General features: G+C 54.5%; 1 protein-coding gene across 4 annotated transcripts in view; it reads right to left on the reverse strand.

Annotated features, from left to right (window-relative positions):
• THAP4 (THAP domain containing 4) overlaps positions 1–11,309 on the reverse strand; it is a 43,520-nt gene extending 32,211 nt beyond the window's left edge. Inside the window, exons 1-2 of one of the 4 annotated variants that reach the window (XM_045482031.1) lie at positions 11,202–11,309; positions 8,015–9,174 (exon numbers count right to left, since the gene is read on the reverse strand). In XM_045482031.1, coding sequence (XP_045337987.1) covers positions 8,015–9,174; positions 11,202–11,278 — 1,237 coding nt within the window. In that variant the 5' untranslated portion in view covers positions 11,279–11,309. Of the gene's footprint in view, positions 1–8,014; positions 9,175–10,556; positions 10,837–11,201 lie in introns of those variants that run through there. The other 3 variants (XM_045482030.1, XM_045482032.1, XM_045482034.1) reach the window with 3 other exon arrangements.
• Positions 11,310–11,344: the final 35 nt, after the last annotated feature.

Here is an 11,344-nt window from a genome sequence, read left to right on the forward strand (position 1 = left end):
ATTAGTAAGCAGCAAGGTTGCAGGATACAAGGTTAACATGCAAAAGTCAATTGTTTCCCTACACACCAGCAGAAACAAAACAAAACAAAAACCCACAAAAAACCTGGAATATGAAACTCTGATGAAAGAAATAAAAGATCTAAATAAACGGGTGGATTTTCCACGTTGATACACAGGAAGACTCAGTATTGTTAAGATGTCAATTCTTCCCAAATTGATCTATAGATTCAACACAATCCCCATATCAAAATCCCGGCAAGCTATTTTGTGGAAATCGACCAGCTGATTCTCAAGCCAAAAGACCCAGAACAGCCAACACAATACTCATGGAAAAGAATAAAGCTGGAGAACTCGCAGTCCTGTTTCAAGACTCACTAAAAGCTACAGTAACCACTACAGCATGAGACTGACAGAACAACAGATACACAGATCAAGTGACACAACAGGGTCCAGAGACAGATTCACACACAGGGGTGCCTGTCTGGCTCAGTCAGAAGAGCACGTGACTCTTGATCTCAGGGTAGTGAGTTCAAGTCCCATGTTGGGTGTAGAAATTACTCAAATAAATAAATATTAGGGACGCCTGTGTGGTTCAGTTGGTTAAGCGTCCGACTTCGGCTCAGGGCATGATCTCACGGTTCGTGGGTTTGAGCCCCGCGTCAGACTCTGTGCTGACAGCTCGGAGCCCGGAACCTGCTTCAGATTCTGTGTCTCCCTCTCTCTCTGCCCCTCCCCAACTTGCACTCTGTCACTCTCCCAAAAATAAACGTTAAAAAAAAGTAAGATTCACACAAATTCATGAATCTGATTTTCGACAAAAGAGCAAAGGCAACTATATGGAGAAGAGTCTTCTTGACAAACAGTGCTGGGACTGGACATCCATGTAATCAGAGATAAATGGACACACATCCTCTGTTCATGTGAGGCTTAATGTTGTCACTTGAGTGTTGATATTACTCAAACAAAGTTGCAGATTCAATGCAATCCCGATGGACATCCCAAGGACACTGCCTGTAGATAGAATTCACCCGGAATCTCAGGGACCCAGAACAGCGAAGAAAACAATCCTGGAGAAGAACAAAACTGGAGGAATCAGTTCCTGATTTCCGCACTTACTACAAAGCCACAGTAATAAAAACAGTGTGGTATTAGCATAAAAACAGACATAGAAACCAATGCAACGTAGAGCATCCAGAAACAAACCCTTGTTTGTATATGGTCAACTGATTTTGACAAGGTGCCACGACCATTCAATGGAGAAAGAACGTTATCAACAAATGGTGCTGGGAAAACTGGACGTCCTCATGCAAAAGAATGAAATTGGATCCTTACACCATAAACAAAAACTCACTCAACGTAGATCAAGGATCTAAAACAGTAAAACTCTTAGAAGAAAACAGCACAAAAGCTTCACGACCATGGACTTGGCAATGATTTCCTGGATAGGACACTAAAGGCACATGTAATGAAAGAAATAGACAAATATGACTTCGTGAAAATAAAATTGTGTATCAAAAGGCACTATGCGGGGCGCCTGGGTGGCGCAGTCGGTTGAGCGTCCGACTTCAGCCAGGTCACGATCTCACGGTCCGTGAGTTCGAGCCCTGCGTCGGGCTCTGGCCTGATGGCTCAGAGCCTGGAGCCTGTTTCCGATTCTGTGTCTCCCTCTCTCTCTGCCCCTCCCCCATTCATGCTCTGTCTCTCTCTGTCCCAAAAATAAATAAACGTTGAAAAAAAAAAAAAACAAAAAAAAAAACAAAAAACAAAAGGCACTATGCATAGAATAAAACGGTGCCCCAAAGAATAGGAGAAGATATTTGCAAATCATACTTCTGATCAGAGATTGAGGTCCCCAATGTACAGAGAAGTCTTCAAACTCAGCAGTGGGAAGACAACCAACCAGACTCAAAAATGGGCAAACGAGGCTCTTCTCCCAAGATACACACAAGTGGCCACTGAGCACAGGACAAGATGCTCATCACTGATCACCACTGATCACCAGGGAAATGCCGATGCGAACCACGACAAGGGCCCACCTCACACGCCCTAGGACGGCGGGAATCAAGAAAACAGAAGACAGCAAGCGATGGCGAGAATGCAGAGTCTGGAGCCCATGCTCCGTGGGTGGGAATGCACAATGTTACAGCCGGTGCCGAAAATAGTACTGGAGCGCCTCGAAAAAATTAAACGCAAAATACCCCGTGATCCGGCGATTCCACTTCTGGGTGTATGCCGAAAAGAAGCGGAAGTAGGGTCTCGAAGAGAGATTCGCTCGCAGCAGCATCGCTCTCGACAGTGAAACCGTGGAAGCAACCCACGTCTCCTGACAGATGAACGGATGAGCAAAATACGGTGCGTCCGCGCAGGGCAACGGGATGGTTCTGCTGGCATCAAATTCTGCCACATGCCACAACGTATCCGCGTCACGTTCGGCGCAACACGCCAGATTCCTCTTCCAGGAGGCGCTGGGAGCTGACAACATCACACAGCAGACATCGCTACGCTTTCACACGTGTCAAGCTTCAGATTAACGTGAGTTCTGGGGGATGGATGGTGGTAGCTGCACGACCAGGAGAACACGTTTAACGCCCCTGAACTCCACACCTAAAAGCGGTAAATCGCTGCTATGTACGTATGCATTTTTAAGTTGATTTATTTGAGAGAGAGAGAGAGAGAGAGAGAGAGAGAGAGAACAAGCAGGTGAGGGGCAGAGAGAGGGAGAGAGAGTCCCAAACAGGTTCTGTGCGGTCTGCGCGGAGCCCAGCTGTGACATCGCGACCTGAGCCTAAGTCAGGGGTCCAACGCTCAAGCCACTGAGCCACCAAGCGGCCCTTGTTGTGTATATTCTAAGTCAGTGCAAAAAAAAGGTGAGACGATGCACTACCGAGCCACAGAGAGGAGCCTGAAGCACACGTACCGCTGAGTGAGGGAGGCCACCCTGAAAAAGCTGTGCCTGCGATTCCACGGCATCCGTGTACTCCAACCACGGAACACTCTGGAAAAACCCACACTACAGAAACACCAGGGAGGCCGGTGGTGCCAGGGCTGGGAAGGGAAGGGGTGACCACGAGAAGAGCAGGGATGCTGAGGGACACGACTCTTCTGTGCGGCACCGCACGGGATCACCGCGGGCACCCACTTGTCAAAATCCAAGGGGTGTCTGGGCGGCTCAGGGCCCACTCGGGCCATGATCTGATGGTCTGTGAGTTTGGGCCCCGTGTCGGGCTCTGTGCTGACAGTACAGAGCCTGCTTGGGATTCTCTCTCTCTTCCCGTCTCTCTGCCCCTCCCTGACTCCTGCTTTCTCTCTCAAAATTAGAAAAAAAAAAAAAAAAAAAAAAAAATCCAAGTACAAGGTAGTAAACCTCCATGGGAAGATGGCTGGGGACGATGTATCGATGTCAGTTCCCAACTGGTAAGGACGAACAGCTGGGCTCACAGAAGTCCTCCTGGAGGCTAGAAACAGCAGCAGGAGGCGGGTGGAGGAGGGAGAAAGTCCTCCCTGTGGACACCCTGTGAGAAGGCCAATCAGCACCCGCCTCCTGGAGAGCTCTGAACCCAGAACCTGCAGACCCCTGGCCCAGCTGCCCCGCTGGAGGTAATCTGTCCAAAAATAAAGGGCTTGCCTGGCTAAAGACATTGGGCGGAATAAACACGCGTATGCCTCTTCGACATAAAATCCCTAAGAAGTTTCCTTCGTTGACCAACAAACTCACGACAGCCTGGGAGGGAAACCATTAAGAGAGAAGACATTTTGAGTGGGGGGCTCCAGGCACGTCTCCTTGGAGACGAAGCCAGGGTGCCCGCTGTCCCTCCCACTGCCGCCCCCTAACACCTCTCGCACCCTCCCCTCCCCCGCCAACCAGCGACCAGCCCCACCCCCCAGGGAGCACTGGGCAGAGGCGCTGGGACACCCTGTCCACCAGCCCCCTCTCCGGGCACCTCCCCAGGGCCCAGCACACTCCTTCCTGGCCCCCACGACTCCTGCTCTCCATCCCACCCACGGGCAGCACGGACACCTGCTTGCTGATCCCCACTTCACAAACACAACTCTCCCCTGGAGCCACGGTCCCCGGGGTTTCTGCCCACAGTCCACTCCTTCACGGCCAGCCCTCTTAAAGTGCCCCAGTGCTGCCTTTCACCCGCTCTAGACCGACCCAGCAGTGTTCCCACTGCTCCAAGGACACCGTGGTCACCAGTGACCCCATGTGGCTGAGCCCAGCCATCTTTTCCCCACTCTGATCAGAGCTGGGTCCAGCCCAGCTGCTTACCCTCATCTCCCCTCTGGGCTGTCGTGACCCCACACTCCCTCTTTCACTCTCCCTTTCCGGGGCCCTCTTTGGCCCTCTTCAGCCGCATCTCCGCAAACAGCCGGCTCCCGGGCCGGGCCTGGCTCCTTCCCCTTCCCCAGCTACAGCTTCTCCAGGAAACCCCATTCAATCGTGGCTTTAAATACTCCTGACCTCATCCTGACACCACACGCACATGCACACACACGCACACACAGGCAACTCTGAGAGAACGGATGGTTTCCTGGCATCAGCATTTCAAACTCAACCCCTCTCAAAATCTTGCGAGGGTAGGACTTACAAAAATACCATTAACTCTTTCTGGAAAGGAAGCAAACGACAAACGGTGGTGAGCGAAGTGACCCACCAACCGTGTGCTTGCACCTCATTACGGCCCCTAGGCCCCTAGACAGGAGACCTGAGTACGGGAGTAGAGGACACACACAGTCCGGGCGGGTGGGGGAGGGGGACGGGACAGAAGCGTGGAGGCGCTGGGCTGTGGAACCGAGCAGCCCAAGCTCTAAGCACCCCAGGAAGATTGGCTTCAACAGTTAGCTTCGAAAGCCGAGAGACATCCACCAGAAGCACAGAAAAAGAAACGAAAAAGCCTAACAAATTAAAACATAAAACGACAGGCACAGATTCCAACTTAGCAATAATCACAGTTATAAATGGATTCCTCTAAAGGAAGGAAAGACAGGGTGCCTGGGTGGCTCAGTCAGCTCAGGGCACGATCTCATGGTTCGTGGGTTCGAGCCCCATGTCAGGCTCTGTGCTGACAGCTCAGAGCCTGGAGGCTGCTCCAGATTCTGTGGCTCTCTGCCCCTTCCCAACTTGCACTCTCACTCCCTCTCTCTCAAAGATAAATAAACGTTTAAAAAAATTTATTAAAAAAATGCAAACACTCTCAGATTGGGTTAAAATATAGCTAAAAGATAGAGGAATATAAAAAGCTTTCAAAGGTAAGCAGGTAAAGAATACTCAAATTGGGACAGAAAGGGGCATTCTGTGGTGGTAACAGTCAGAACCACTTGGGCATCTCACACAGGGCCGCGGGACGCATGGCAGCACCAAGCAGACGCCCAGGAAGGATGGGCACGTCACCCTTCTGTCCCCGAGATAAGGGATTCGGTGAGTCAGGACACAGACCTGTTAACAAGCCAGACGGAGGCTCAGGGAGACAGAGAGCCATGGAACCAACAAGCGGGGAGGATACATTCTTCTCAAACCACAGCGAAACAGTCACGACAACAAGCTGCATATTAAGCCACAACGAAATCCCGAAAGGGGCCAAAAACCAAATATGACCTTAAAGCAATAAAGTTTAAAAATAATCACAAAAAAGGGGAGGAGGTTGAGGGCTGGGAGAAACGGGGAGGGGATCGACAGGACACTCGTCCTGATGCGCGGAGAAAGTACACGATTAGGGAACCACTGCCCCGTGCATCTGAAACTCGTGCAACCCTGTATGTCAGCTACGCTGGAATTAAAAACACACATTTTGAGGGGCGCCTGGGTGGCGCAGTCGGTTGAGCGTCCGACTTCAGGCAGGTCACGGTCTCGCGGTCCGTGGGTTCGAGCCCCGTGTCGGGCTCTGGGCTGATGGCTCAGAGCCTGGAGCCTGCTTCCGGTTCTGTGTCTCCCTCTCTCTCTGCCCCTCCCCCGTTCATGCTCTGTCTCTCTCTGTCCCAAAAATAAATAAACGTTGAAAAAAAAATAAATAAATAAAAAAAATAAAAACACACATTTTGAAAGAAAGAAAGAAATGGAATATTTAAAACCGCCAAAAAAAAAAACCACAAAAAACCCTACAACAAAATTAGCTCCCCTCCCCCAACTTGAAAAATGTCAACGCCCTTCTAAATAACTCAAAGAGGGAACACAGACTGAAATTAGAAACTATTTAGAAACGACCAGTGATGAGAGCTGCACGAGACGAATCCTCTCGGGCCAATGGGACGGACACACCTCCACCTGCAGGCATCCGGAAACACCCTCTTCCCCCCCAGGAGCCAGAACAACCAAGAAAACCAAGTAACGGTGGAGAAAGCAGAAAGAAGTGAGGATTAATGAAGCGGAAACAAGGTGGCCTTGCTCAATGGAGCAAAGGAAAGACCCGAAACAGTGCCGGCCCCTGGGAGTCTGGCCAGGAGGAGAAGGTACCGTAAAGTAGTGAGCGGGTCTACCTCCACCAGTAAGCACATCGGTGACCCTCAGCTGGGGCTGTCCCTCCCCCAGCGTGCACTTTGCACGGGATGGGGCTGTTTTCTTGCTTTGGTTTCATATTGTGTGCGGCTGCTGCCCTGGGATCCAGGATGTCCCAGCCCGTCACGTTAGGAGCCTCTTCCCAAAGAAGTGTTCGTTACGCCCAGGAAGACAAATACTGATCCAGATCACATGAATAACAAGTAGGAAAATATTTTCCACGTATACTTAACAGGTAAAATACCTAACACTCAAAATGTAGAGAATATCTAGAAAGCAGTTTTTTACAAGTACTAAGTAGAAAGGTAAGGTGAAAAGTGCAAACGTAGCTGAGAAACTTACAAAATATATATCCAACCTGCCTGTACCTATAGGTTGAAAGACACGTATGTGACAACATAGACAATAATCTAAAAGATCATACAGGAAATTTTAACAAGGACCAGAAGGTCAGAGATAAGTGAGGAATAGGATTTTTCACCACTTCTGAAGCCCCCTTATTTCCGTAGCATCTTAATTTTTATAAGACAGAATATATTCTACTTCAATAGATGTTTAAATTTTTTTTTAATGTTTATTTACTTTTGAGAGAGAGAGAGCGAGCAGGGGAGGGGCAGAGAGAGAGGGAGACACAGAATCCGAAGCAGCCCCAGGCCCTGAGCGGTCAGCACAGAGCCCGACGCTGGGCTCGAACTCATGGACCGTGAGATCATGACCTGAGCCAAAGTCGGCTGCTTAACTGACTGAGCCACCCAGGCGCCCCTAAGGTTTTTTATTTTATTTATTTATTTATTTATTTTTTTTTTTTTCAGCGTTTATTTATTTTTTGGGACAGAGAGAGACAGGGCATGAACGGGGGAGGGGCAGAGAGAGAGGGAGACACAGAATCGGAAACAGCCTCCAGGCTCTGAGCCATCAGCCCAGAGCCCGACGCGGGGCTCGAACTCACGGACCGCGAGATCGTGACCTGGCTGAAGTCGGGCGCTTAACCGACTGCGCCACCCAGGCGCCCGGTTTTTTATTTTGAAAGAAAGCACGAGCAGGCGCACTAAAGTAACTACTGACGTTCAAAACGATTTAACTTCAAGGATGTTCCTCAAAACACTAATGGAAAGAAACTCCCCACGATTTTAAGAGTCTCCTACCGCTTTTCCAACAGCTTGCTGAGCCTACTGCACTCACGTCAAGAGGTCAACTCGTCTGGAACCGTGGTTCGTGTGAGGGGTGCAGGAGCGGATGCCCCACCCCCACCCCCGGCCGGTGGGAAGCCACGCACTGGGGATTCTGGCTCCCCCGGCAGACGGCACAGGCCTCCCTTCCCATTGGCCGAACCCTCAGAGCCACAGACGCCCTTCGGGCGCCCTGGCGCGAGGCAGGGTCCTAACCCGGCTCTCCGTCTCCCAGGGCAGCTCCGATAGAGGCCTCCTCCCGAGACGCGCGGGTGCCCGGGGCCCGGCGGCCACGCGGCGAGAACCCCCTCCCACGGCCGGGCGGCGCGGGGGCCGCGAGGCCGGTACTGACCGCGGCTCAGGGGCAGCAGGCTGCTCAGGTAGGGGAAGCTCGCTCTCCGCAGCTCGTCCAGCTTCTCCTGCAGCTTGCGCACCTGGCTGTCGGAGCGGCTGACGCGCTGCCGCAGGGTCTTCAGCTCGCCGTTCTTCTTCTCCACCTGCTCCCGCAGGCAGCACACCTGGCTCTTGTTCTGGCGGGACGAGAAACAGTAGGAGTGCAGCGAGTCGATGAGCCTGCAGGCCCCCGACGCCGACAGGATGACCTCGTTGATGGACATGGGGCTGGCGTCACTGTGCTCGCTCTGCACGGCTTCCGCCGCCGGCTTCGGGGTGACGTCCGTCGGAGGGGCGGAGGGGCTCTGGGAGGGCTTCTGAGGCGTCGCCGTGAGCGATGAACTCGGGGGGCTCTGGGCCAAGCCCTTGTCGGGCCCCAGGCTGGTCCCGCTGCAGCCGGGCTCCACGTCTCTCTTCGGCCTCTTTCGGTCAACGGGCTCTCGGGGCACAGACGCCCTCTCGCGCGCGTGCTTGGAGGAGAAACTGTAAGAATGAAGTGAGCCAATGAACTTGCAGGCCCCAGACCCTGGCGGGGTAAAGTCATCCACGGAAATGCCGCTCTTGTCCACCAGGCCTCCGTCGGGCGCGGCGGCGCTCTCACCGCCGGCGTCTACTGCAGACGCCTCTGCTTCGCCCTGACTGCTGGCGGCGGCGGCGGCCGAGCCATCGGCCGGAGTTCCTGCTGGGGCCTGCGGCGCCCGCTCCCGACCGCCGGCTTCCTGGGCGGCCCCGGGGGCGGTCTCACCCTGCGGCGCGGCCTGCTTCACCTTCCGGGCCCCGGGCTTGGCCATTGGGTTTGCACCTGAGGACGACGACGCACCTGCAGCTCCTTTTCCGTCCGCCCCGCTCGCGTGTCCCCTCAGGCCCCCCGAGGCCTTTCTGGTGTCCTTCCTCCTCGTGCGGCCATGGCCTCCGGGGCTCCTCTTCTTCTCAGGCAGGTGGAAGATGGAGGGGACGGCCGTGGGCTTGAGCAGGCGATGCTGGTCCTCCAGCCTCTTGGAGAAGCTGTCTTTGGTGAAATGTTCACTGCAGAGAAAAGAGTACTTGGTGGGGGTCCAGTTGTCCCTCTGAACAGCTTTTAACCACTGGATCAGACGCTTTGAGTCCTTCAAGGGGAACCTGCAGGAAGAATGACAGAGAATTAGAAAAAAAGAGCTAAATGTCTCCTAAATTTACCAATCACAAAAGCAAAACAAGCGGTTTTGCAAATACCCAATGCCGCGTTGACTTTACTCATTTAAAACTTAAGTAAAAACGTAAGGGACACCTTCTGCTTGTAAGTGATTATGAGATAGAAGCCAGCCAGCCTCACCACCTGCCCACAAGGAGCTCACGGTTTGTAGGGCAGAGAACGAAGGTAACTCCTCCCAGGCTGTGGTGAATGTCCTGTAGGGACACAGAATGCTCGGAGAGATCGCACAGGAGGGCGTCCGACTACAGGAAAGGCTTGGGGAAGCCCTGGGAATAGTTCCTAGAAACGCACAGCACAACTGCCCTCCTGGTGTGCGTCGGAGGCAGGATGCCAGGTGCGAAAACAGGGACGGCTGGTCTCCTAGTTAGGGGCCAGGTCAGGCGCTGGCCAGCAAGGGGTCAGGAGAGCATCCCAGACGGCCTGCCTGATGCCCGACCCTCACAGCTAGAGCTGTGACTCCAGCAACTGAGGATAATTCAAAGCTGCAGTCCTGGGTTTCTACTACATTTCCATGGCCAGGAGCGAAAGTGTCTTTTAAAAAGCAACTAGCTCCCAGAAAACACTAAAACACTTAGCAGTCGTTTCTTTTCATTGTTAGACAAGATCTCTATTGACAAAAGTCTGACCAAACTCTGCCCTGGGGGTGGGGTGGGTGGTTCCTCCCAAGGGCCGCCTCTGCCCCACCTGAGGCCACTGTGGACCAGGACCAGGGCCAGGGCCAGGCAGATACTAACGAGCCCCAGAAGTCCCATGCAACGCGACCTTCCACACTTCCTCAATGCTTTGTGAGCCCATTTCCCCAAGACCCTGATCCCCATACCCTTTGCCCTTACCAGCGAAGACCACTATGGATGCCGGCCAAGAGAAGCGACTCTGCACTGATTTGCCTCATCTGTGAAAGCAGTATCAAAACTTTCCGGACACAGGGTCTGAGCAAAACTCCAGAAAGCACGGTGGCTGACCTCTAAAACAATCTGCTATCAGCTCTTTTGAGAGATTGTAACAACTGAAGAAAACAAACCCCTGAGAACTCCCAAGGAAACTACCAGCAACCAACGGGATTCAAGTTTTTAAAACAGGAAACACAAGTGTCTGCGCGGAGGCTTTCCAGGGAGCAAGTCGAGGGAAGAGGACGGGCTGAGAGCGGCCCATTTCTAGAATCCCTCAGAGAGGGGAGCCAGGCCCGGCCAGGAAGAAGCGGCCAGGAGCGCCGGGTCCAAGAGTGGGCCGGGGAAGCCCCCCCTGTGAACAGCGGGCCTCGCCCTGCTGGTGCGCAGGATGCAGCCAGCACGACTGTCCAGGGATGCACCTGAGCGCGGCAGGGCCACCTCTGGGCGCGACCGCCGGGACCCTGCTGCTGGCAGAGCGTGTGGCAGCGCGTGTCAGTCCTCGAGGCACAACTTGCATCTGCTCGGCCCCAGTCCTGATCACTCGACTCAAGGCAGGCTCCCTCGCGATCGAAAGAGCACAAAAGTCACAGCAAACGCAAGAGGACAACTAAGCTTAGAGCGTCTCCAGGACACACTGTCTGGAAACCGGCGGGGCCAGCCCGAATCAATGGAGCGCAGGGTGGCCGCGGGGCGGAGGTGAGAGAGGGTGGTGGCGGCCGTAAGGTGGGCGCCGGGCGGCCTCCACGTCGGCGTGGGGTAGGTGCCCGGTGGCGGAAGGGCGAAAGGCCGGTGGCCGCAGAGCGGCCGCCGGTGGGCGCCGGGGTGGCCCGAGACGCCTGGCCCAGAGACGGCGGCCCGGGCCAAGGTCACACAGCGCCCCGCGCTGACTCACTCGCGGGACCGGCCCCGAGGCCCGGCGCACCGAGGGCCGCCCGCCTCGGGCCGGCACGCGCGGCCTCAGTTTCCCCGCGGTGCCGGGCCGGGCCGGGCCGGGCCGGGCGGGGGCGTGGCCGGCCGGGCCGCGCGGGCGGCCGGCCGGGCGGTGGCGGGCGGGGCCCCGTTACCTGTGGAAGGAGACGGCGCGCTTCTCCCCCTTGCCCTGCCGGTTGGAGCAGTTCGCGGCCGCGCAGCAGATCACCATCTCGGGCCTCAGGCCGCCGCGCCGCCGCCAGGCTCCGGCCCTCGCCTCGCCGCGCCGCGAGCGGGA

This window comes from Leopardus geoffroyi, chromosome C1 (genome assembly GCF_018350155.1).
Source record: "Leopardus geoffroyi isolate Oge1 chromosome C1, O.geoffroyi_Oge1_pat1.0, whole genome shotgun sequence".
NCBI classification, from domain to species: domain Eukaryota; kingdom Metazoa; phylum Chordata; class Mammalia; order Carnivora; family Felidae; genus Leopardus; species Leopardus geoffroyi.